Genomic DNA, 27497 nt, shown 5'->3' on the forward strand with positions numbered 1-27497 from the left:
TCCGCTCCCGTGTGTGGACTCTCCAAAAAATGTATTAAGAATTGCAAAAGCCGGATTACACTGGAAGATAAACACAACAGCAGTTCATCAGTCGTAAGGTGAGCCTCATCCCTTTATCTGTCTCGTGCATGCAGCGGGGTCTCACTTCTGTGATGTTTTTCGTTAGAGGGACACAATACAAAGAGGGTTTTACAAAATGAACCGGCGAGAAGTAAAGAGGCCCCGCGAGCATCTAAGCGCTTATATCTCATGGCGAACTTCAGCTTTGCTCCTTACCTTTTCTTGCTACATTTTAGGATGCTGTTTTATTAAATGTCGCATATAAACGCACGACCACCGAACTTTACCAGAGCGGTCTCTTTTGACACTAAACCAGTGTAAACACGGCCGGAGACACCGTGGCCGGCAGGCGGAAGACGCGGGTTCCTCTACGGTGTCTCTTAGCTCCACTCCCCGCTCGCGAGTGCAGGCAGAGCCGCGAGCTTTGGGCAGGGACAGCCCGGTGCGCTGGTGAGACGGAGCTCTGATGGCGGATTGCAAAAGCACACAAAAAAACACTACTTTCTCGCATTGGAGTGCAAAGGAGATACAATGTCTCCATTTTTGCGGGAGTTTCATTGTGGCGTCATAGTGGAGAGAGTTATTTTGTCCTAACTTACGGGAGTTTATTGTCTCCGAGGAGATGAAGCGTTGAAGGCGGCGGAGGGGCCTCGGTTACGGCTCGGGTCTCGGTTCATGTAGCCTACACGCAGCCTTAAAATTAGCAATGGGACTCGATATGAGTATAGCCATTCTGATTCCTCTTAACGATTCTGATTCGTTAACGGTTCTATTAATGATTATTTTAGTATTTCGGCGAATTAATATTTTAAATGAATACAATTATAGTTCATATTCATTCTTCTCAAGTGATGATATCATTAAACAAACGTAACAAAGCAAAATTATTTGTTTATACGGATTTTTCAGGTGTATAAATATAATCATTCCAATAATTGTTTCTAATTGTGTATCAGATAAAAAACTACTAAATACTAAAATCCACGTATATAATTTAATTTAATAATTTATATAAAACGCCACTAAATCGAAACTCATATTTTTGAACACGTTGGCGTATGAACAACTGGTCAGTAACTACACTAAGCCCCAAGTACAATTTAACACACTGGCAGTTCTTGGCTAATTAGAAAGTAAAGAAAGTAATAATTCACAGTTCAGTGAGTCAGATTCATTCAGCAAACGCTCCGAATCACAAATGATTCACTAAAAGAATCGGTCCATACGAGTCATTCGTTCGAGGCTCGTACCTCGGACTGCAGTGGTCTCTCTGTGTCAAATTATCTTAACCGCTCTTTTGCAGAAAGTGTGACTATTAATGGTAATAATACTATTATAATAGGCCTATACCATGATAATTGTGTATAATATAATAATAATTTACAGAACATGGGATTTATGCTATTTAGTAGGCCTGTGTTGTTTATGAATGGCCCAAAATTTTTAATATAGCCCCCAGATCCTCCTTGCCTGATGATGATGATGATGAGGATGCATTTTTGAAAATGAATCGAAGCTGACTTATCTTTTTTCAAAACTCTCTGATGTTTTAAGGGAGTTTTTATTATACCAGGTGACTGATTACTTAGTGTGGTCAAAAAATAGTTACAGAATTAAATGGTTAATTTTTTTTTTTTTTTTTTTTTAGCATTGTTTTTTCTGTTCTCTGTGACCCAGCCATGACCTATATTTGAGTCGCGGACCTGCTCATTTGCCTCGGAGGTTTAGTAGTCAAACCATAATTTTTGTACCAGGCTTTAGGAGCCCATAATATGGGAGACTTGGGAACGTTGTAACATCTGTTTGCTTTAATGTCAATAACACAGTTTTTTTTTTTCTCAATTGGTCTTTTAAATAATTTACCCCCAAATATGTGCTAACTAATTAAAAAAAAAAAAAAAAAACAATAATAGAATGTGTTTGACACTCACAAATTTTAAATGTGGGCTTATACACTATCCGATTCCCAAGGTTGTTACAACAAACATTCCTGTGAAAGTTTTGAGCAAATATGCATATTAGATTAAACGAGAATCTGCTGATGATACTAGTTCTGTCATTTGACTTTCAATAACCTGATCGCAATCGAAATTATAATCTATTAGTGAAATGGACATTTATTTTTTCTTTATCCACTAAATTCTTGTTTCATCCCTGTAGATAATTTCTGTGTGGTTAAAGTAACAATTTTACATCTCTCACCGGTCCTGCCTACCATGAATACTTTTTGAAAAATTAAACCTTGTCAATTTAAAATGTGATATTCTAAACACTGCTTTAGAATTAATTTTTATTGAGGTTGTTATTGTAATTAAGAATTCTCTTTCTTCAATTTTAGAATGTAAACAAGATCGCAGGTGGAGTTTTCCCATGCACCTACATCCCCTCCATTCTGACCTTCTAGAATGTTCCTGAAGACAGTTCCTCCGGTGGTGACTATTCACTCAGAATGGAGGTCCAATAAGAGCTGCAGCCTGCCTCTCTTTTTCAATGACAGTGCTTCCGACAGCGACCTTGTCTCTGTTAGCAGCACCCCCATCCCACAGAAGATCCAGATGATTATAGAGAGCCTTCACAGCACCCAGTCTTCGGACATGAGCGAAAACGGGCAGACCGAAAAGGGTCAAATGAGACTCATGGACACGTCTGCGAGATCCCGGCGAACAGGGGCGGACACTAAGTTACAGACCACAAGACCAGATACTGGCGATGATTCGGACAGTGATGATTCTGTGGACAGAGGCATTGAGGAGGCCATTCAGGAGTATTTGAAGGAGAAGGTGGACCACAAGCGCAAAGGGGATCCAATCACAAGTTCGACCCCAGCGCCCAAGCTTCAGCGGAGGGAACCAACTGTCCCGGATGCTGCTAAACAACACACACATTCCAGTAATGCTAAGGTGCTAACTGCTAGCAATCATATACAGAGAGCCTTGAGTGGGACACAGCCCCTAAAAAAGAAAGTCAAGAAAAAGTTAAGCAAAGAAAATCCCTTCAAGAAAGCAGACACAAGTAAAGTTTTGCCTGTAAAAAGTCTTCCCCCTCCCAAATCTAAGAAAGGATCTTCGTCGTCTTCAGAGATGGACAGATCTCCACCTCGTCTTGTCATTAAAGAGGAAGAGGAAAGGCTTGATTCGAGCAGTGATGATGGAATTGAAGAGGAGATTCAGAGATTCCAGCAGGAGAAAAAAGAAAAACAGGAAGGTGAAAGAGATGCGCTGAGATCTTCACGACAAAGGGAGGACTCTGAATCGAGTAGCGATGAAGGTATTGAAGAAGCCATCCGTCGCTTTCAGGAAGAAAAACACAAGCAGAAGAAAAAGAAAAATCCTCTCAAACCTGCTCAACTTGTGCCTGCGCAACGTAGCAGATCAGCCATCACTTCTCCCGAATGCATAAGCACTCAGTCATTCAAAGCACTGTCCAAGAAAAGCAAGAAGAAGTTGATGACCAAGAAGTCTAATCTCCCTACACCACTGGGTGTAAGCCACTTTTTGAACAAGTGTACATCCCAGGGCTCTAAAGTCAAAGGGTGTGCACCACCCCTTTTAAACCCAAAACCAGCCCACACTGAACATCAGATCCATTCCAGTCTCACGGTCAACACTGCTGAGCTGATGTGTGCTGAAGCCATTCTAGACATCTCTAAAACTGTCATGCCCAAGGTGTTTGAGCCTAACTTAAGCATTGCTAACAGAAATGTGCTTCAGACGCCAACAATCCTCACTGTTGCACCATCTGCGGATAAAAGTGATGAAAGCTCTGTTGACAGTGAGGACGGAATTGAACAAGAGATAAGAAAGTTTTTGGAACATAAAGCAATGATGAACAAAGAGCTTCCAAAAACATCAGGTGCACCATCGCCAGCTTCAGGAGATCCCACAGCAAGCAAAGAACCAAAGTTGAAGATGAAGGAAACCCAACCGAATAAAGCAGTAAGGCTCTCCCTGTCAAAAAAACGCAAGTTCAAAGAAGAACAAAGCAAACTTTCCAGAGAGGCTGAATTAGTTTTGAATGTTAAAGAGGAGCCTCCAGGGACACCTCTGATTCATAGTTACACCAGACCAGAGCTTTTAACCACTCCCACTGTCACATCCCATTCAAGTAGTCCAGCCACCATGAATTCCCCTCCTCATAAGGGTGCAGATAGTAGTGCACCCAAAGACAAAAGTTGCACTTGCAGTATGTCCAGCCCAAAGACTGGGATTGGCTCAGAGAGAAACGAAAGCAGTGACAAAAGCAGCTCCCTGGACAGTGATGAGGATCTAGATGCTGCAATTAAAGACTTGCTTAAGACAAAGAAAAAAGTCAAAAAGAAAGTGAGAGACATGAAGGCAAGAAAAAGCATCAGACCTTCTGAAGAATCATCTTTGGATGCTGTGAAAAAACAAAAGCCTTTAACAGACCAGAAGAGCATCCCACCTTCCAAGCTTGTTAAGTCTGGCATCTTGAAAGGGGGCAAAGAGACACTGAATGTTCAGACTAAAAACGACAAGGGTGATAAAAGCAAAGCAGTTAAAGGCAAATCAGAAATTCAGAACACCAGAAAATCTAAAAGCCATGCACAAGCCGACAAGGTGACTGGGAATGGTGGGGTTCCCAAGCCCCAAGATGTGGACATACCTTCCAGTCCGCATGCAGATGACAATGACAGTTCTGTAGACAGCGATGATAGCATTGAGCAAGAGATCAGGAGATTTCTAGCTGAGCGAGCCAAGGAGTCTGCACCTCTTGCTGCAAACACCAAACAAGAGGAGGGGGCCGTAGACTCCTTGACCTCACCTACAGAGTCTGATTTTAAACCAGAACCTCAAACGATTGTAAGTGAAACTCCAGTTTCTGCTTCAGCATCAACTTCTTGTAGCCTCTACAAAAGTGAAACGCAAGCAGAATCCACAGACATATGGAGATCCATGGATGCACCTGCAGAACTCAGCAAAGGACCAGTCCTGACACCAGGCAGCTCTTGCATTATGGGTATTAAGAGGACCAAAAGTCAAAAATGTGAGATTTCGACTCCAAAGAGCGGCGGCTCCCAGACAGGGAAGGACACTCCAACAAGTCATACCATCAAACCCAACTCCTTCACTACGCCCTCTGTGAGCTCAGAGATACTCCGATCATCGGGTCATCAACACCAGAACCTATTCCTGATGAGAGCCGTTAACAGCAGTATGAGCGACGTCAAGGAACTTTCCTCGGCAGACAGTAATGAGCTTGCCATCAGCCACCAGAGTAGATCAGCTACTAGGATACCTTTGAAGGAAGTAATTAGTTCTCTTTGTCCCTCACCTATCTCAAAACCTCAAATTAGGTCCCCTGCTGTCACCACTGGTGACCTCTCAAAATTGACGCCCCATAGGGGCAGGACAGAGAGACTTTATTTGCAAAACCGCCTGAAAATTGACAGACCCCTTTCAGATAGACCACACTTATCCCCTGCCACCTCGCACCTGTGCCAGCCCTCACCTGTACCGCATGACCACCAGCAAGGCAGTGTAATCCAGTTACAACTGGATCAGGATGCTTTCCCAACACCTTTAGCAAAGACAAACCACCAGCAGGTCAGCCAGATTGAGGCAGTTGAGTCCACTGCAAGTTTAGGAGAAAGACAAAGGGAAGGAGGAAGTGTTAGCAAGGAAGAGAAAAAGCAGGAAGATGAGGAAAAGAAATGTGTTGATGAGACAGATGTAGAGTCAGATGAGGAAAGGAAAGATCAGGAAAAAAAAGACAGGAGGAAGCAGCCCCCTAATCAGTGAGTACCTACCTGTCCTCTCTCCAAACACACACACATCAGTTGAGGGAACATGGTCTCCAAAAGCCCAGTATGTATCCATGCTCTTGTTCCATCTAAGATACGAAAGACTTCTTCATAAAATAGTTTGTCTTTAATTAGAAAGATTGACAGGTATTTTGGTTTGGGGGGATCTATGGATCCAAAACTGTGATTTGCAGGTATTTTGCAAGATTCCCAACCATACAGCCGAAATTTTCCTTCGGCTATAAGCATCAGTTGTTTTATTTTAGCATTAGCCTGACGGACTGCAGCGTCTCATCCTGCATTTCAGAGTTCCTGTCTTTTTGTATCGTGTTATTTAGGTTCCAAGGGACGTCACTTAAGACTCTGAGTGTACCACATCCTTTTTTTGTATGTTTGTACATTTATAAATATATTTAAAGGCAGACATGATGTCATGAAAAGAGATTAAACTTTGTTTTTTATTGTTTTTTTGTTGTATTTTCTCTGCAGCAGCTGCTGCATTTTTGAATGGAATCCTGGTTTACAAACTATGCTTTTTGAGAAATTGTCATTTGAGACTGCAAAATGTAATTGTAATTAAAAAAAGAAGGTTTACGAGTTTACATGTTAAATAGTTCCCAGGTTAAAATATTTAAAATAGTTTTTTTTTTTTTCTGAAAAAGATTCCACAAGCTAAATACAACCATGACAATTGCATCTTTAAGTACTTAATTGTATGAAGAACTGCAGAATGTAAAGGGAATGAAAACACTTTTGTTTGCATCAATGCATATTAAGTTATTACTCGTTCACTAAGGGTTCAGCATCATCATTTAGACCCTCGACCTCTGAGAAGATGGTCTGAGTCACTTTTCGGTAATGTTCCTGAGGTTTCTAATTGAGGAAAGTCTCCTCACTTCAACAGTGAATGACTGAGATGGGCCTCATTTGTCAAAACAAAACAAGCAGAATGAATTGAAAAGTCTTTTTTGTGTAAATTGTTCCATTCTATTCAGCATGACAGTCTAAGCAAGAATAGTTAATGAATAATTTTTCAAGAAATTTGTTCTGCTTGTTTCATAAATGAGACCCTTTATGTATTTATAAAGATTGTGTTTGAAAAACATCCATTTACTTTGTATTAAAATTTTACAGAAAAACTCCAGTAGCAGTTAATGAATCCTTTATGCAATTTACAACAAACATATTTTTTTCATGATGTTCCCTCTTAACACATTTTATGTACTTGGGAATTCTTTATATCCTTGTCATAACCAGGTTATTTTATTATTATAATTTTTTTTGTGTGCAACTGCAACATTCAAAGATTTATATCAGACTGCATATTTCAAGGATGAAACATTTATTTCAGTGTCTCAAAATTCAGTCATCTTTCCCTTGTTGCACATTTTTGCATACTTTATGAAATCGCATTTGTCAAGTCACACCAGTCCCTCCCTCTCATCCCTCTCTTTGCACCTGTTTCTTGGTTCCTGTTTCTGTTGCTTATTATATATAAGTTTTTCCTATGTGAAAAGAATGTTATTTATTTTTGTTTATTGAAGAGAAGTAAAGACTTGTGCTGACTATGCTGGGCATTGCCAGCTTTCATAAATATTTTGCAAAAAATAAAAAAGGAATTTTTAGTCCCCTGCTCTGCACAGAGAAACAAAACTCAAACTGTATCTCTGAAAATGTATAATAAAAACTGACTTTGAGACACAAGGCTGTATGGTTCTTACACTCTGTGTGTGTGTGTGTGTGTGTGTGTGTGTGTGTGTGTGTGTGTGTGTGTGTGTAAACATGCATGCATGAACATCTGAATTCCTGTACATGTTTCTAATAATTTTCTTACACCACTTCCTCTGTTGTTTCTTAATGTAAAGTAGCTTCCTTTATAACAGATGTCTAAATTAATATATCAGGTCAATATGATAAGCAGTTGTTTTTTAAACTGCATTCTATTATCCTGTTATGTTTAAAAAAGTTTGTTTCTATTGTAAATTTGGATTTTTGATTTGCATGTAAAAAATTCTAGGTTTTTTTGCTGTAGAAGTAAAAAAAATATTTTTGCAAACTCAGTGAACACATTCTAATGAAATATATTTTATGTTGTTTTAGATGTGTCTGCCAAATGTATACATGTATATAACATCAGCAGTCAGATTGGTCGGCAGCTCACAGATACATAAACTGATTGTGTGTGTGTGGGTGTGTGTGTGTGTGTGTGTGTGTGTGTAAATCTGTGTCTTTTGTTTGCTCCAGGTCTTTGTCCAGCTCTATAGACCCAGGGTTGTTGTTACGTCTATATATCGCCCTGGACACGGATGAGAGGAGTCTAAAATTCCAAACCAGGTGTCTCCAAATTCAAAATCAGCTGGAGGTACATAAAAAGAATGTATTAAAAAATCATGCATTTACTTGCACACACACTGATGTAATAGATCTGATTTTTTGTACATGTATATATAACTCATGAGTAAGTTTTTGATTTTGTGTGTATGTTGTAGAGCAGCAAAACAGTCAAACGAAGGTTACAGTTTAGTTTGATCAGGTGAATATACTAATTCTGCTCACTTTAATCACACTTACTTGGTATAGAAACACGGCTTATGTTACAGATGTGTATATAAAACGTATTTAGATAATTTCTGGTTGTTAAGCATTAGTGGAACATTAGTTCATAATGTTTTGTTTTATTACAGATAAACTGAAGCTACTGGCAAAAAGAATGAAAAGGGGGTTCACGTGTTCATTAGAATATTATAATATGAAGTATATTTAAAATAATGAATTCGTTTTATTTATTTTTTATTTTTTTACTTTTCCTATTACTAATTTTATCGAGCGTTATTTACTCATTGTCACCGGTTCATTCAATAAAGTTTTGGTTGGTTTAAAAGAACTGCGTCATTGTGGTACTTGTAGTTCGTGAGTTGTGTGATGCAACGGTTCTATCAGTCTAAAGCACTCTATTACCCACAATCCTCTTCACTCTTCCTTAGACTCATGTGTAGCGGAAACATGGCAGCGGGCGTCTTAAGTGGAGGTGAAATAAAACGTGTTTTTATTTAATGTTAATTTAATTCAGTGTATTTCATTATGTAAACCATATTATAATACAAATCAACAACATAATATAACGTCTTGCAATGACATAAAACATTCCACGTGAAGTCGTGTTTTTTTGACTTTCTAAGCAGTTTTGCAATCATCTTTGGACAAAAATGTATGTACGTTACCGTTTAATAAATGAATTGCATGTGATTGGTTTCAGTAAGGCAGGTTCTCCGGGGCCCTCGGTTGCTCTCTGCGGTGTTCTCGTGTCACGGACAAACATTCAGCTCCGCAGCAGCTGCAGTCAAATCAGCGCCAGACACCGGTGAGTTTGTCCAGAGATATGATTATTAAATTCTTATGACACATTCATACAGAATATATTAAACCCAGCGACCTAGACATATAGTTTGTGTCAGTTTATGGTCTGTAAAAGGGATTTTAACTTGGATTCTGGAGGATCCGTGTGAAATGATGAGAGGAAAAGGTATATTATAGGTAAATATATATAAAATATATTTAAAATAAATGTAAATATTGTTTAAATAAACTATATACAATATAATAAATACATAAAACAGTACAGTACTCTGTAGTACATAAAAACCTAATTTAGAAAATAAATAATATTTGGGATCTGTGACATCAAAAAGATTTTAAAAACCCTGGTATATAAACATTTTGATAGCTCTTTATCCGTGTCATAATATGTCAGCAATCATTGTCTAATAACCATTTGTTGTTTAACTGTTATCACATAAAGTAATACAGGTGTTTCATAAAGAATCAGCTTGCTTATAGAATTATTCTTCTTAATTTGGTATGTAGACTTTAATGTAAATACAATATGTGCTTGATATGTTTTGTGTTTTTTTTTCTGTGCACTATATAAAAACTTGATCCTTATGATAAGATTGTGACATAATACTAATCATTCATAGCTCATATTTGCTTCTGTTAAGCTGTCACAGAGAAGATCCTGAACTTCCCGCTCACTCAGCCGGATTATTTCCACTTGTCTGAGCTCTTCACTATGAAGGACCTGTTTGAAGCCCGGGTCCATCTTGGACACAAGAAAGGCTGCCGGCATAGGTGGGTCATTGACATTAAAGTGCTCACAGTGTGAAATTATGTAATTATTATCAATAATTATAATAATATAAAAATCGTATTATGATACTTTTTTTTATTTAATTTATTTGTAACTGTGTGTATATGCATATAATTAAGAACCTTTTGTACTTGTATATCTATAAATAGAGAGAGAGAGAGAGAGTAATGGTTTGAAAAACATGATTTTAAATGTTTTTATTGAAGTTTCTTCTGCCCATCAAGGCTGCATTTATTTGATCAAAAATACAATAAAATTGTGAAATATTATTACAGTTTTAAATACATATTTTCTTTTTGAATATGTTTAAAAATGTAATTTATTTCTGTGATAAAAACTATATATATATATATATATATAAATATCTATATATAAATATCAGTTTTTATGACCTCATTTATTTACATGCATATTCCTGAATGCTAATGTGTGTTTCTGTCTCTAGGCTGATGGAGCCATATCTGTTTGGTTCTCGTCTGGATACAGACATCATTGATCTGGAGCAGACAGCAGAACTCCTCCAGCAGGCGCTGAACTTCACGGCTCATGTTGCGTACCGTGGCGGCATCATCCTGTTCGTCAGCCGCAGGCGGCAGTTCGGTCACCTGATAGAGACGACGGCGCGAGAGTGCGGCGAATACGCTCACACACGCTACTGGAAGGGCGGCCTGCTCACCAACGCTCCCATCCAGTACAGCCCCGGCGTCCGGCTGCCGGACCTCATCATTTTCTTTTCCACGCTCAATAACGTCTTCCAGCAGCACGTCGGCATCCGAGACGCAGCCAAAATGAATATTCCCACAGTCGGGATTGTGGACTCTAATTGTAACCCCAGCCTCATCGCATACCCAGTGCCAGGCAACGATGATACTCCTGTGGCCATGGAGATGTACTGCCGGCTGTTTAAAATGACCATTAATAGAGCAAAGGACAAGAGGAGGCAGATGGAGCTTCTTAAGGGTATTTCAGCCTCAGTATGAAGCAGGTCAATGAGAGTTTGTGTGTCTGTTGTCCTCACATAGAAAGTTCAGTGGAAATATGTAACTAAACAAAAGAAACTGCAGTTAAAATTCACATGTATTATTGTGATTAAAGTTCAGTATCTAAAATCTTGAAACACGTGACAATCCTAGAACTATGGAAGGCCATTTTCACCTTGGAATAAAAAAAGGTAATTGCAACTTTATATCTCACATTTGTGACCGTTTGTTCTTTTCTTTTATTAGATTTGTATGATATAAACTCAGAAATGTGAGAAAAAGATAAAATTCTAAGGTTATAATCTCACATTTCTGAGTTTGTATCCTGCAACTCAATCTTTTTCTCTGATTTCTCAGTTTCCATCTTGACATTCAAAAAAAAAAAAAAAGGTAATCACTCCTTTTTATCTCACAAATCAGACTTTTCTTCTCAGAATTATGCATATCTTGCTAATCTGATTTTTTTTCTCACAATCTTGAGATAAAAGTATTGTGAAACATAAACTCACAATTGTGAGGCACGGCAGGGTATATTTTCATTTATTTCTTGTTATGTGTACCCAATAAAGTTATACAAATCCATAATGCAGTTTTTATTTTAGGTGCTTATGTACATAAATGTCAAGTTTGCAAATTTCTTTCAGAGGCTTTTGTAAATCCACTTTTTCTGGTCCAGCAGGTTGCCATAGTTCTACTTTATAAATATATTTAGCCACTCCTCTTGACTTGGGTTTGTTCTGTATTCTTTCTACGAAGAAGGTGAGAACAACAACTACATAATGCATTAATATATCTCGATTTAACAGTGTCAACTTGGTGCATTCGATTTTATTATGTATACAATTACATATACAGTATCTTTATTAGTAATGTATAATATCATGTGTATTATGATATTAGTAATGCTTAAGAGTTTTTCGTATAGCGTGGTGTAAAATAGTATTGACGATGCAATAATCACAGTAAGGTATGGTCGATTGTTATGCAGTTTTTAGAGACAACGCTGTCACCTTCAGCTTAACACTGTCTGAAACCGCCCACGTGTTGCGCGCGACCGCGTCAGCCGGTAGTTTAACGCCATAGCGTTGCTCTGCTGTGCAAACAACCTGAAATCTGCACTTCAGATCTTAAAATATCCAACGGAGCTGTCGTGTTTAAGTACTGTGGGTTATTTTTATTCTTGCACACAGGAACGCTGAATGCTGCCTTTTGAATTGACGCAGCGCGGGCTGCAGTAGCGTGGTCGTGTCAGTAGGGGGCGTAAGCGCGCACCTTGACTGTCTGTCACTCGCTGGAAAGCACTGGTAATAAGGCCTTAATATGTATGTCTATGACATTGACCCCTCTCTAGTTAGGGGTCTAAATTACAAAAATGAAAAGAACCCCCGCCCTCACCCGAGGAAATAAATCTATTATTATGCTTTAATTCCACTACAGATCCTCATAAATATGTGAGAAACATTTAAAACACAGTTGGCAATTATCTTTAGTTTCTAAATTGTACACAATTTTATACTTTTTTTTTTTAGATTAAAATGGGTCAGTACATTTAAAAAAACAAAATCAATACTTTTATTCAGCAAGGGTGCATTAAATTTGTATATAAAAAAAGTAAATGATTTCTGAAGGATCACTGAAGACTGGAGTAATGATGCTGAAAATTCAGCTTTGGTCACAGGAGTAAATTACACTTAAAAAATATATTCAGAGATTATATATTTATATTTGAAAATTTACAAGCACGAATCTTTCGTGATCCCGCTCCGAACTCCCGAACTGATTCAAATGATTTGCGATCCCCAAACTGACTCAAATGATTCGCGAACCCGCTTTGAGCTCCCGAACTGACTCAAATGATTCGCGAACCCGCTACGAACTCCCAAACTGATTCAAATGATTCGCGATCCCGCTCCGAACTCCCGAACTGACTCAAATGATTCGCGAACCCGCTCCGAACTCTCGAATTGATTCAAATGATCCGCGAACCCGCTCCGAAATTCCGAAATGATTCAAATCATTCGCAATCCCGCTACGAACCATAGACAGTAAAAGAAATGGACACAGCGACCCCACTGGAACTCAATTGAGACAAATGAAGCCCAGTTTTAGCGTTTTTTAGCACTTCCGTTTCTGACGCGCAGACTCAAACGAAGCTTGACGACGTCAGCAACCTGTCTGACAGATGTAAATCTTCTAAGTGGCTGTGCGTGAAAACTGCCATCGTTAATCTTGCAGAGACGGCGAGCTTGAGCGGGGAGTTCTTTGTCGTGAGTGAGCAGGAGTAAGTATTCTGATTAATTATTTTGTATAGTATTTTAAAATGTAACGCCAGTACGCCATATTAAGTTAATTGCCTGCGAGCTTCTCCACCTGTCTGTATGGTAATGCGACAGAGAGCCGAGTGGTTATGACGCAATCGTTAGCCTATTTTTTACAAAAACTGTTTATACGGGGCCATAATGTAACATAGAAGGTAATGGAGCACTTTATACATTGTCGTGTATCTTTAGAAATAAATAATGGACAAACAGAGTCTTTAAACGCCTCAGATGTAAAGTTATTCGCTGTCAAAGTGACGCCAAAATGAATGGGAGTCAATGGGAATGCTAACGCAAGTGAAGTTCTGCTAAAAGATGGCAGCCCCCACCCGACTTCAACTTCCGGTCGAGTTCCTTGCCCCTTGCTACGAACTCTCGAATTGATTCAAATGATCCGCGAACCCGCTCCGAACTCCCGAACTGACTCAAATGATTCGCGATCCCCATAACTGACTCAAATGATTCGCGAACCCGCTCCGAACTCCCGAACTGATTCAAATGATTTGCGATCCCCAAACCGACTCAAATGTTTTCAGCTTTTCACTATATTGATACATGATGTAGGCTACACATGTTCACGTCAGCGCGCTATGAGAGGATTTCACCATTTCATTTGATAAAACTATTGTCATTCATTCGTATCATATACACAGACTGACAGAAACTGCAATGTCTTTATGAAAAGAAAAAAATTCAAAAAGAAATATAGTAGCCTACTATCGCACAGTAGAGTATGCTATACTTCAAGTAGGCATAATAGCTAATAATAATAGTTAATTAAAAAACACAGAAACTCTGGTTACAACCCACCAAAAAAAAAAAGTTTGGTCTAACTCAAGAAATTGCTTAGTAAAATATACTTAAAAAAGATATACTTAAACGTTATTTTAAAGGAATATCACACAAGTTTTCATAGAAGTTTTAATTTAAACTTGCCAAAACAATTTCTAAAAGTACATTTGTATTTGTGCCTATAATGCTTATTTATTTATTATTATTGTCAGCTAATAAAACCTATGCTTCAGGGACCATATTCATATAACATCTAAGGCAAAATGTAGCTCTTGACTGGTTGAGTTATATGATGATTAACACTAAACAGTAGAAAATCAGTTGAGTCTCCCCAGCTGGAAATGTCATTGGCTGTTAAAATCTTGTGTTTCTTATAATAAATTGACATATTGATAACACTGAACCTTTTATAATGCTCTTAATTACATGTTGATGCATACTGTATGCATTAGTGAGTGTGGTGGTGCTTATGGGGTATGGTCACTTATTCCTTATATAAACTGTTCAAATGCAAGACACTGTTTGCATGAGATTAAGTTTGTAAATGGCAGCCTGTGTCCTTTTGTAGTGGGCACATATATTTATCATCAAACTGTGATAACTCTGACTAAATTCAGTATATATATGTCTGCCATATGTTGCCACCCCTCAAAAATTCCTGCCCCCTTCTCGCCACCCCATCAATATTTTTCTAGATCCGCCCCTGATATATATATATATATATATATATATATATATATATATATATATATATATATATATATATGTATATATATGTATATATATATATACAATTTTTATTACTTAAAGTATTCAACAATCTCTCAATATCATAAAACTGCATAATAATTATATACAAATCAGAAAAATATGTTTTTATTGAAGTCTAGCATGGCGTTTCACTTCAGCTGCCATCGTTTTTGTGTGTTTGTGTGTTCTGGTTTTGCCCCATGAGACGTAACTCTGGCAGTGATGCCACTGTTGTGCTAAAGGTGGGCAGAAAGAAACTGGCTTGCGATTGACCCTGCTGTCCTGTATGGTGGACCAGGGGCTTGGAGCGAGCCCATATAACCCAACCCAGACCTCTGTGTGTGTTAGTGCCCATGTCTGTCTGTGAAACCCTTGCCAAATACTTAATTATTCCCCATAAATGTTTCTTTGTATTTGAGTATTGTAGATTCTAACGTGTTTTTGTAACTGTGTGACTCATGAACTCAAGACAGCAGAAGAAATAGATGAAATGGAGCTGCACTTCACATGGGTTGTGACCTAGAGTCTTAAAACAGTACAACTCTGCACATAGGTCAAAGGTCGACTCTGCAGCAAGCTGGAGTAGTAAGTAACACTCACATACACACACTCTTTGTTGCTCCTCGAGGCGTTGCATTGCAGATTAATGTACTGTGTCTGTCATGAGGAAGCAAAGAGCAGCAGGGCACTAGAAACTACACTTTGTACCCACAATTCCACAGTGCAAAGAATGAATGACAGCCCCTACAAACCAGCATGAGACCCTGTTTCAAGCAGGGACGTGGGAACTGAGCGTGATCTGAAAGATCTGACAAATAGAGATGGTTTGAATAATAGAGAAAACTTTCCCATTGCCATAAAGCTTTACACAACTGTAATGCTGGAATATGCTATATTTATCATAGAGTAATATTTTAAGATGAACACTGACTGGACTGAAGCAGCTTAGGTTCACTTGATTATCCATACATCAGTTTTTAGAAAATTCATGTTAAAATGTAAGTATCAAAAATAATCATCAGGCCTTTTAAGAATGTTTGTTTGTTCATCTTTCAATTATTTTATTGCATCACGGTTTAATCATAAAACTAAGCATAAATATCTTTCTGAGGCATTATTGGGAGATATGAACACTGAGATATCTATGCATTTAATGCAAGTAGTCGGGTATAAAGATTATAAATTGATTTACATTGCAACCATTCAGAATTTAATCTACTTTTTGTCCATATAAATATCAGCAACAGCACCAAATTGCATAATTTTACTTAGTTTGCTTAGTACTTTATTTTGCTTTAATTTCAGAAATGTGACAAACGATATGGAAAAAGTCAGCTGAGTGCAACATTTACATCTTGTGTGTGTTACGTACCTGTATCTGTGGTTCTTGATCTACACTTGCTTTTTGGGCCATGATGGAGTAGACCAGCTGAACAAGATCACCCACATTAGTGCATACTTTATTTTTTTATTTTTTTTAACAAGCTACAAACTGTACAGTTGTTTCACTCAAATCAATAATCCATAATATTTTGAAGGACAGATCAACTAGTAATTTTCACAGAATGAACCCTCTTTTAAAGGATTTTTTTTTATTTTTTATTTTTTTTTGTTATAATCTCTAAAGTAAAATATGCTATAATGCAGTGTTTAATTACAGCATATTTTATGAAACTAACAAATTGACACATGTAATTATACATATTTTTTTATTACCTACTACCATTAAAAAATTATTAAATAAATAACTTGTTTTAGGTTTGTTCAGCTTATGAATTTACATGCTTTTTGTCCTGTTAGTTACACGTCCTTTTTAAAGTGAGGTGGTTTTGGAGGTCTCCCTAGACTAATATATGCTGATTCCTTGTTTCTTTCTAAAGGTCGAGTAAAAGGATACGTGCTGTTGTGTCTTCAGAACAAATGCTGTACTTTGTGTGCCTGTGCTTCACCAAAAAAAAAAGCACCCCATGTATTAAAAAAAAAACAGACACACATAATTTAAGTTTCAAACATTTACTCATCAGTGAATAACAGCTGAACAAATGGATGGAGGTGAAAATAAATTAGTATTTAGGAGCCTTGAGCACTAAACCCATGGTAATTGTGCTGCTCTCCTTACAGATGCACAAAGTAACATAATAAACATGACTTAATAGTGCATAAAATCATTTCATAATGTGAAATTGTACTAAAGATAACTGAACACTATGACAGAAACTCATTATCCTTTGTGATTTATGTCTGTGAAATCAACTCAAAATCACCTAAATGTACATGAATCTGTGCAAGGAAACAAAAAAATGTCAGGATCGTTCCCAAGTTAATGGAGGAGAATGATCTTGAAAGTGAAAAGTGCAAACCAAAGTTTTTAAATGTGCACTTGATACTAGTTGGTTATTTGTAGGATGTGTATATTGTTTAGCAGTAATAAAATGAGATTTGATTTGTTACACTATTGTAAGAGATGTTTATAAAACTGCCTACTGACAGTCAAGGAGAGGTTTACAGTATGCACACACACACTTTCAGGTTTATATGCAGACATGTTTTATAAGCCTGCACATAGACAGTCACACTAGACTGATTCCTTTAATGGTGTAATTTGTTTACCTTGACACCATAATTCCATTGAATCTAGGATTAATGTTAAAGGGTTAGTTCACCCAAAAATGAAAATTACCCCAAGTTTTAATCACCCTCAACGCATCCTATGTGAATGTGACTTTCTTCTTTAAGACAAATCCAATCAGAGTTATATTAAAAATGATCCTGGCCCCTCCAAGCCTTTCGATGGAGGTAAACAAGTGTTGGTTGTCAACAGTTCAGAAGACGTGAAATAAAGTTCGCACTTCTGTAATAAAATGTTTATCAGATGGTTCCGGGGGGTGAATAAAGGCCTCTTATAGTGAATCAGTGCATTTTTGGAATATAAATATCAATATTTCAAACATAAATTTTTTTGATGAATTCGCTACAGGAGGCCTTAATTCACCCCCTGGAGCCGTGTGAGAAATGTTTTATTATGGATGCATTTGCTGTATTTGACGATTTGTGGACTGTTCAACTGCAACACCCACTGACTGCAATGATAGAGCTTGGAATAGACTCTTAATATGACTCCTACTGGTTTCATCTGAAATAAGAAAGTCATATACACCTAGGATGCCTCAAGGATGAGTAAAACACAGCCTCATTTTGTTGTTGTTGAACTAACCCCTTTAATAGTAATTTTCTTTCCAAACACATTCAGACCCTGAGAACACAGTAGGTAATCTCACAGTTCAAGTACAAATCCAACCACAAACTCTCCAGACTGCTTGAAAAAGTACTTCCTGTGAAACATCATTCTAAAACAAGCACACACACTTAAAACAACATACACCCTGTAAAAAGACATAATATATAGCTTTCACGCGTTTCTATTTAATTAATTCAGTGTTGACTTCTTGGTTGTGTTGGGATGTTTTGGTTTACAGTCCCAACACTTCCTGACTTCAAAGTTAGGGTGCTTCCAAACATCACTAAAGATACATTTCTTCTGTAGTGAAAGTCAAAATAGGTGTGGCTATAGTTTATCCTTCAAGAGTAGTGTTCCAGGAACAATCCTGCTGGTTGAACCAAACGTTGCATGTCTTGCTTAAGGGTGTTGTGGTTGTAGAGCCAGACCATACTCTTTCCTTGGGTGACTTCTTGGAATTTACCCTACTATCCTTGTGCTTGCAGCCCAGATCCTTAACCAGAAGTTCACCAAGAAGGACTCATTTGAGAAGGGGTTGCACAGTCAAAGAAATGTCCTTCAATTATCTTTGTTCCTTACTTCACCTTGGACTTTTCAGCTAATGGAAAGAGATTCTTCTGAAGGTGTTTCTATAGGGCTAAAGGGTCTTCAGGAGATTCTTTTAAGTAAAATAGAGGGTGTAGATGTAGAGCAAGATGGTCCTGTCTGAAAGTCTCCTTTCCATGGGTTAATTCTTGGAACTAACCCTATTATCCTTGTGCTTGCAACCCAGATCCTTACCCACAATTACACCAAGCAGAACACAAGATATCATACGTGGAGGGGATACATGTTCAAAGAAACGTCCTACAGTTGGTTTTCTCCAATTAAGTCTTGGCAAAAGCAAAAAGAAAAAGATTGTTCCGAAGGTTTTTCTATTAGCATTAAAGGATTTTCATTTGAGTCACTAAAGTCAAAGAAAATGGGGATATAGAGCAAGACTGTCCTCTTGGAAACTCTTTCCTTGGGTTTCTTCTACTAGAAACTAGCCCTACAATCCTTGTGCTTGCAGCCCAGATCCCTAACCAAAAGTTCACCAAAAAGAACTCGTTTGGGAAAGGAGTTGCATGGTCAGAAAAATATCTTCACCTTGAACCTTTTGGGCAAAGAAAAAAAAGTGTTATATATGTGTTTCTATAAAGTTGGGGATGTAGTGTATGCCCTTTCAAAACTTCCATTCACCAACTTTCCATGTTCGCAATTGATGTTCGACGAATTTGCAGTCTGTAGTGGATGAGTTCAGCTTTTGTGATGGCGCCCCAGAACCTACTGTACTGATCCCACTTTTGTTCTTTGGGAGTCTCCAATTCTCTTGCTCTTCATTGCCTTTCTCTTGATAATCATGCTGGTCTCAAGAGTATTTGGTATTTGAGATCTTCTTCCACAGTAATGTTTTGAGGTTGTTCAAAACAAGGGAATGATGCACCTCCATCTGTGAGGCCAGTCCACTGAGAGTCACACAGGTGCGTAACTGTTTCTCCAGGTCCTCCCTCAGGTCTGATGGTGCTCCGAAAAGCAGGAAGTCTTGCAGGAGCGCGCAGACCTTGGCCAAGTTGGGCTGCACCACCTCCACGTTGCACTGCCTTGCCAATCGGTCACACGTTGCGGTACAATCCCGCCCGTAAGTGCAATCGCCGTTTGCCTCGCAAGTCCTCCCTCGCAGGAACCCCTTGACTGTTGCCTCCGATGCTATGCTTTGAAGGTCTGCCATTTTGAAGTCGTATTTCTCATTGTAGCCGACCCGTCTTGGGCTTGCATCACATATGTAGAAGCTTCCATGTACTCCATGGAATACCTCTTCGACAAACTCTAACAGGCCGATGGTGATCCGAGCCCTACGGGGCCATGCAGGAGCAAGCCACTGGTTAAGAGCGACACTAAGTGCCTCAGGAAACACTGGCTGCAGCCAACCGGGCACCTCCAACCTGAAGAGGGCGCTGTGTGCTACATGTTCAGTCACGTAAAGGTCTCCGCAGAACCCCAGCAAGCGGGGAGCATGTTCTTTATCTTGCAGTGCCACCATTAAAACAAATTCATTGATCTGAAGCAAAGCCCACACGGATTTAGCTTCCGCTAACGAAACTTTGCCATCGCCATTGACATCCGCCAGAGAAATGACACGATTTACAAGTGTGCCAAGAGATGACTGCTCACCAACACTGTCCTGTAAATGCATGGAAGAAGGAGAAAGACATGGTAAAACCTAAAATGTTTTATTTTGTAGACTGAATATATTTATTGGTAACTGAATTACAAAATGTTTTAATTGTTTTTACAGAAATAATAAATAAAGTAATGGCCAAAAACTAAATAAATAAAAAATGTGAATAGCAATTTAAATTGTCCAATTAAATGTTTTTCTAAATTCACACTTCACTGGGGGTAGGACATTGAAAGGATTGTTACTTTTTTTTAAATAACAATAACCTTTATCTTACGCCACAAACTATGATTTACCACTTTCTATTTTTAGTCAAGAGGTTGGTAGTATTTATAATTTAGAAGGGGACATTTTCATTCTAGAGAGCATTTTATTGGAGAAAAATAAATATAAATCTATATAATCATATCTGTATGAGATCATTTTCAAGATAAAGAAGAAAAAAAAAAAATATTTTCAATTTCAATTTTAGTAGTAGCAAGCATTTACACTAACATAGAGATTAGCATCAACACTAACCTGCATGGACTACAAACCAGAAAACTCATTTTTATTTCATGAAATCTTTAAAGCACAGTCTTTATCAGCATTATGCGTGTATACTGAAGCATGCACGGCCATTTACTGCACTTTGTGTGGGTTGTGTTTAAAAGTGTGTGTTAGTGTTGTTTTCCCCTGTGACACTGAGAGTGAGTGGATTGTTCTGGCTGTGACCTTTTCAAGTTCCTTCAGTTATTTTTGGCTTCTCTACCCTGTTACCCCACTCCCTCCCCGCCTCTCTCCATTTTCACCCTTCTACAGGGGACCTTGAGGAACAGCCGAAAGCTCAGAGAGGGGATTATTATCTTAGATCCGTTTCTGCTTTGCTAAGCAGGACATAAACCTCTCCGATATCATTCACAACAAGTGCTGGGTGATCTATTGAAATACTCATGATATATTTCTGACCATTTGATTGGTGATTTGATTCTTTTGGGTCACCACATCTGTCATGTATCAAAATGCTTTTGTTATGTATCAAAATATCAAATATAATATGCTAATGGCTGTTAAGTGGAAGCACTGATTTTGAATCAGATTCTTACTTGCATTTGACATTCGGAATTTACTTTAAATCAATGGCTTCAAATATTGGTTCAAATTAAATGTATACATTTTGGGGTATCTATTCATTGTCATCAAAGGTTTAAGAAATACAAATAGTGACAACAATTTCAAGTTCAAATCCAAAACATCAAGTTCTAGAATTAAAGGACAAATGTTCTAGAACTCTATACGAGTATAAAAACTGGTTTCTGTATTAACTGAAGGTCTGATTTTTTTTTTGTTATGTGTGTGTATAATGTGAAAAGAACACAAAAAATGTATAAAAACATATAAGACCTTGAGAAAGGAATGCAGCATCGCTCTGAATTCATCCATGGATGTCCCGCGGGTGGGTTTATCGTAGAGGCTGTTGTCATGCCGTAGAGAGTCAGGACCGTTTTCTCCTCTCATGCTCTCTTCAATCCCACACTTTACCAGTACAGCTTTCTCCTTCCACACAGCACTGTATACCTGCAATAATACATATTAAGTGGGCCAGATGCAATTGTATATATGCATTTTTCACACTGAAAAAAAACTATGTGTGTGTGATGGGTTTACCTGGTAGGTTGGTGTCACTGAAAGACATCGTTGAAGAGACAGAGTTTTCTCCTCGCAGAGAGACTTGCAAACTGATCCCGAGATAATACCTCTGCGATAGTGATCACACTAAAACACACACACACACACACAGGAAACAGACAGTCATTAACCACAAACGTCGTCATCTTTTCTTGATTTAACAGCCATGTGGAAACAAACAAAAGACAAACTAGCCAGACAGAGGGCTTCATGATGTTATGATGGACTGGTGCTTGGGCAGACAATGACCAACAAATACAGTGATCAGACTAAAGGCAGCATATTGCTTCTTCTCATCTGCATTCTCTTTTCCTTCTCTTTTTCATTTATGATATCTACCAAAGCTGTTTTCAGGGCACATGTTGCAAAACGAAGGCCAAAAAGGGCTTTTCTTCCCCTGGGCTTCACGAAGTGACTAAATTACAACACTAACACAAAAAAATACTGAAAAAAAAATGCCTTTAAAGTTGTCCAAATGAATTCTTAGCAGGGCATATTACTAATCAAAAATTACGTTTTTATATATTTATGGTAGGAAATTTACTAAATATATTCATGGAACATGATCTTTACACGATATCCTAATGATTTATGGCATAAGAGAAAATCAATAATTTTGACCCATACAATGTTTTTTTTTTTTTTGGGCTGCTGCTAAAAATATACCGCAGTGAGTTAAGACTGGTTTTGTGGTCTAGGGTCACATATGTATAGATGTGTATTATACCATCATCTTAAGGCACTAAAAGCCACTTAGTTTATTAAGGGATAGTGCATTCAAAATAAACATGGTACTTTTTAATCATTTTGAAGCTTGACCCCACTAGTTACAATACATTTGTGCTTTATTGAAATGAACAATCTGATTGTTCCACGATATATAAAATACAGGATGGTACAACATAAGAGTAAGTAGATGATCTTTTAAAGAAAAAATAAATGACTGTGTATATAAATCATTACGTTAATAATTACGTTCCTGAGGGGTTTGCATCATGAATACAGAATTTGTAATTAAACACAATAACACTGCATAATTAGCCTACTGTTAGAAAAAAGTGAATATTTAAATTTAGCATCCATAATGGTAGAATTATGATCTGTCAACTCTCTTGCTTCCTCCTTTTAATTTTCCAGTTCCTCTCTCATATGTGTGCAATGTCTTCCTGTCAGTGAAATGCTAAAAGGCAAAACAGCATAAATATCACACCATCTGTGTGTATGGACCGTCTGCGAATGCACTGAAGTGTACTGTATGTCAAACATCAGACACTCACTCTCCGGGCCCTATTATAACGATCTAAACGTGAAGTGTAAAGCGCACGGCGCAGGTGTTTTCAGTTCCTTAAAATAGCATTGCGCCAGCAAAGTGCCTAAACAAACCACTTTTTTAGACCAACATGCCCATGTGCGCAAAAATAAGCACAAATGCATTTGCTAATTAAACGACGTGGCGCTGGATGGGAAACTAGCAAACACACTTGCGCTGCATTTTGCATCGCATTGCGCCGGGTGTATAATAGGGCCCCCGTCTTAAACTACTCTCTATTCCACGTTGGTTTCTCCTGAGTGGTGAGGAATGGCGCTCATGGGAACAGATGTGCACCTAAACTCATGCATTATGGAGGATGCAGAGACTTACGATGAGCATGGTACAAACGTGTCCTCTGCAGAGCTCTGAATAAGAGGAATACTGCATATAGATCACCCAGCTGGCCACCAGAATCCCAAACCACGCCACCAACAGGTACTTGACCTTAACTGCAGGTAAACGGGACTGAAGAAAAAACACACACATAATAAGCTTAAATATACACAAAACAATATTATTTCACATGACATAGATACGCTGTAATTATTACATTTTTATACATCTTATTTCCACTTAATAAATTGGAAACATATTAGAATTTTGCAATGTGACTTCAGTGAAGATAAATTATGCCCAATGTGGTTCTAATTTCATATAGTAGGGACAACTTATATTGAATTACATTGTAAAATGTGTTGATGACGCTGTGATGAATATGCCAGGGCCAGGTATTTTATGCATATGCGATATGTACAATATTTAAAAGGTCATTTGAAAAACTTCACAAATTTTTTTTATTTGAGTATAAAATCAGAATTGGGAATTTTGGCTTGCGATGTGAACGTAGCTTATGCTACTTTGACAGACTGAGAGGGAGAAAGTGATAGCAAGAGATATTAGTGGTCATTAGCATGTGCCTTTACAAGATTAAATGAAGTCTCTTGGACAGTTTTCAGGTGTAAAAGGGCACTGAATGCCAAAGGCAGTAACTATTCTCTGTGCTGGAGTGGGAAAGAGTGTGTGTTTGTGTTGTGTGACTCTGTGAAACACACATATCTGATTACTGCCTGTTGATGCAGACAACTGTTATCAGATACCTAAATTCACTCAGTGTGTGCACTCGCTGGAAACAAGGCTCAAACACGCAATAAAATAATATGTACTGAAACTTTTAAAGGGATGGTGCACTCAAAAATAAGTTTGTTTGTTCATGAAAACATGCAGCTTTTTGTATCACAAGGTGTTAACCGATGGACTGGTGTGGGTTACTTGTGGATTATTGTGATGTTTTTCTCAGCTCATTCTGACGGCACCCATTCACTGCAGAGGATCCACTGGTGAGCGAATGATTTAATGCTACATTTTTTCAAATCTGTTCTGATGAACAAACAAACTCATTGACATATTGGATGACCTGAGGGTGAGTATTTTAAGCAATCTTCATTTTCATGTGAACTATTCCTACAAATACAACAAATTAGGCTTTTGAGCTTTAAAAAAAACATGCAAAAAATGAAAATGGAAAAAATTTAATTCATTATTTACTGGAAACAGACAGTTTTGAAACACTGCATTGTAGCTCTCCTTGGCATGTATTAAAGCTCATGAAAGTAGAGATGTTGTATACATGAAATAGTCATTTTTTTTAGTCATTGTATGGCTTCTGAAGAGTTTCAATATGGACTACAAGTAAGATGGACCACTATTATGATATTTTAATAATGATTTTGGCTAATTCTGGAAGACTGACTCAGCATTGAATGGGGGAAAAACTATTCCTTTTGTGTTTCACAGAGGAAAGAAAGTCATACATGTTTGCAACAAAATGAGCCAATTTGACAATTTTCATTTTCTTATGAACTATCCCTTTACTAATGGCCTATTGTCTGTTTAACTTGAGGAACTGAGATTTTGTTTAACTTCAGGTCGAATCCCTGCTGTTTTCGGGAGAAATGAAAGATGCATTTGTCATCTGTGACATCTACAGCGCAGGGTTCAGCAATGAATCTGACAGAGTTGACCTACACGGTCTCAAACGTTCACAGTGTGCACTTACAGTGAGTGCACTTATGAAAGAGGGCTCTTAGTGCCCATCTACAGAAATACTGTCAGCATACTGTGTGCATTAAGAACTCAGACCAGTCGTGTGTGCATGTGTGTGTGTGTGTGTGTGATTAGCTAAAGCTGGAATTAACTTTAACAATTAAAATGACAGATCCTCTATCTTATTATTTATGTTATTAGTGTTTTTAAAATTCAGAAGAATGCAATGCATATAAATCAGGAGCTACAGTGATGGCCATCAATGTATATGGATAAGCTGGGGTAAGTTGCCACAATGACTTTATTTTTAGGAGAACGATTATGCAATCGTATTTTCACTTTAATATTTTTACATGGTTCCTTTTGCATATTTGTCGTTTCCTTAATTTGTGCATTTAAAAAAAAATTACTGTGTGCATTTTGCTGAAAAGCCTATGATAGGTTATTTAATGGCAGATCAGGGTTGTCACAAAATATCGACAAATGTAAACTTTTTTATTATTATTATTATGAAAATGTTTACCTGGTTAAAAAGTGTGACATCTAGCCCCAGTTTTCCTTATCATAGTGCTGAAATACCTCCATGTTCATGTATTTATGTATTATTCATGCAAATACCATGACTATGAAACATTTATGGTGCGATGTTCCAAAACAAGGTGATACCATGGTACTTTTGTGTTATTTCGACTTTTTTTTTTTATAAGGTTTCTGATGGAAAAATAACACCTAACATTATCATTCAAGCATGAAACTTACCTGTAAACCCTTAGACAGGGGACAGAAGAGCACCAGGTGCACCATTCTGCGTAAACTCCTCGGCATCTTAACAGTAACACAGATGATTCTCAACACAAATAAAGACTGCTCTCCAAACACGCCTTCACTTTCTCATCTCGTCTCCTCCATTACAGGCGACGCGCCAGCGGTGTTCTCCAGCGCATACAAGAGCTAAAATAGACATAAACTCTTATTTTATCGCCATGTGCTTTCGTTTCAAGATACAATCGGCTGTGAGAAGGAGAAACATCCCAAGCTGGTGGTGCTCGACTCAAGGACACGCGCGAGCACACACATCAATTTGCATGCGCTACATCCAGAGACGCGCGAGCTCCAGGCATCATCCTCGCGCTACAAGGTGCGACACGGCCAAAGATGCTTTAAAAAACAGTTCTGACATCTGCGCGTTACAAAGACCGATGTTTGATTCAAAGGGACTCATTGTCCCAAACATCAGCGCGAATCGGCTGGATGAGGATGTCGGTGGTGCTGAGATGAAAATCACTGACGATCAGCTGAAGATTCGGCCTCTCTGTGACTCTACAAAGCGCCTTAAAGGGGAAGACACCCTGATTTACGCTACCGACAGAAAGCAAACTCCACTGTCCCTTTAAATGTCACTGATTACAGCAGAATATAAATTCAATATATTCAAATATCATTAAATAAAATATAATAAATATGAGATCAAATGTATTTAGATTTTAAATACCTTTAATTTCGTTTTTTTTATATTAAAAGAACAAGAATATCCATTAGATTTCACAGACAATATGAAATAATTAAGACAAAATTCATTTTAAATGCGATTAAATACAATAAAATAAAAATAGATAATTACCTTTCATTTTAAATTAATTTCAATATGAGTAAGTTCAAACCCCATGGGACAAAACAATCAACAACAATATTTTATAATGAAACACACAAAAAATAGAGGCTTACTTTAAATAGAATGGAATAGAAAATAAGGAAAAAATATAAATTCAACAATATTTTCTTTACATAAGGGTAATTAGTAATATATAAGCTACTGAAGTGTCACAAATTTATCATTAATAATTATATAAAAAGTAACTTTATTTAAATATCAGATTACAGTGTGCATGAATAGAAAAGAGCAGAATTGAATGAAATTAAATATCTTTTATTTCATTTATTTATTTATTTAAAGGTGAAATAAAAAAGAAAAAGAAAACTTACAATTTGACCACAGTCAATAGAATGAGACTTAATAAAAACATATACTTATAAAGAATACTTTTGGATTCAACATATTATAGAATACTTTTTGTTACAAAATCACAAAATAAGAAAACCATATACCTTATATCTGTTGATTGAAGTGTCAGCGTTATTATTATTAATATTTTTAAGTAAACATCTAAACACACACCAATTCAGTTTGATTGGGGGTTCTATATTATTAAAATATAAAGGTAAACTGT

The 27497-nt window shown here is 37.5% G+C and overlaps 3 protein-coding genes and 2 non-coding genes across 5 annotated transcripts in view; 4 read left to right on the forward strand and 1 right to left on the reverse strand.

The window, feature by feature from the left end:
* The window catches only part of LOC113095281 (protein phosphatase 1 regulatory subunit 26-like), a 6807-nt gene extending 55 nt beyond the window's left edge, over positions 1-6752 (forward strand). The window contains exons 1-2 of the mRNA XM_026260856.1: positions 1-98; positions 2399-6752. The exon at positions 1-98 is cut by the window's left edge and continues 55 nt beyond it. Of these exons, the coding sequence (XP_026116641.1) occupies positions 2466-5819 (3354 nt within the window). The 5' untranslated portion in view covers positions 1-98; positions 2399-2465 and the 3' untranslated portion in view covers positions 5820-6752. The remainder of the gene's footprint in view (positions 99-2398) is intronic.
* Positions 6753-8769: 2017 nt separating this feature from the next.
* LOC113095287 (28S ribosomal protein S2, mitochondrial-like) lies at positions 8770-11530 on the forward strand. The gene is made up of 4 exons (XM_026260862.1): positions 8770-8849; positions 9078-9182; positions 9820-9949; positions 10414-11530. Exons 1-4 carry the CDS (start codon positions 8810-8812, stop codon positions 10946-10948), a joined length of 810 nt encoding a protein of 269 aa, XP_026116647.1. The 5' UTR covers positions 8770-8809; the 3' UTR covers positions 10949-11530.
* Positions 11531-15000: 3470 nt separating this feature from the next.
* On the forward strand, positions 15001-15128 carry LOC113095294 (small nucleolar RNA SNORA17). Its single transcript, XR_003288298.1, has one exon. It is a non-coding gene; the product is annotated as a small nucleolar RNA SNORA17 (small nucleolar RNA).
* A 295-nt stretch (positions 15129-15423) lies between these two features.
* On the forward strand, positions 15424-15559 carry LOC113095293 (small nucleolar RNA SNORA17). The gene has a single exon (XR_003288297.1). It is a non-coding gene; the product is annotated as a small nucleolar RNA SNORA17 (small nucleolar RNA).
* A 1265-nt stretch (positions 15560-16824) lies between these two features.
* LOC113095285 (protein FAM69B) lies at positions 16825-26585 on the reverse strand. Its single transcript, XM_026260861.1, has 5 exons — positions 26029-26585; positions 23557-23691; positions 21894-22001; positions 21630-21803; positions 16825-20249 (listed from the first exon to the last, which is right to left on the reverse strand). Exons 1-5 carry the CDS (start codon positions 26092-26094, stop codon positions 19437-19439), a joined length of 1296 nt encoding a protein of 431 aa, XP_026116646.1. The 5' UTR covers positions 26095-26585; the 3' UTR covers positions 16825-19436.
* Between the last annotated feature and the right edge of the window lie 912 nt (positions 26586-27497).

This window comes from Carassius auratus, unplaced genomic scaffold, assembly GCF_003368295.1.
Source record: "Carassius auratus strain Wakin unplaced genomic scaffold, ASM336829v1 scaf_tig00215652, whole genome shotgun sequence".
NCBI classification, from domain to species: domain Eukaryota; kingdom Metazoa; phylum Chordata; class Actinopteri; order Cypriniformes; family Cyprinidae; genus Carassius; species Carassius auratus.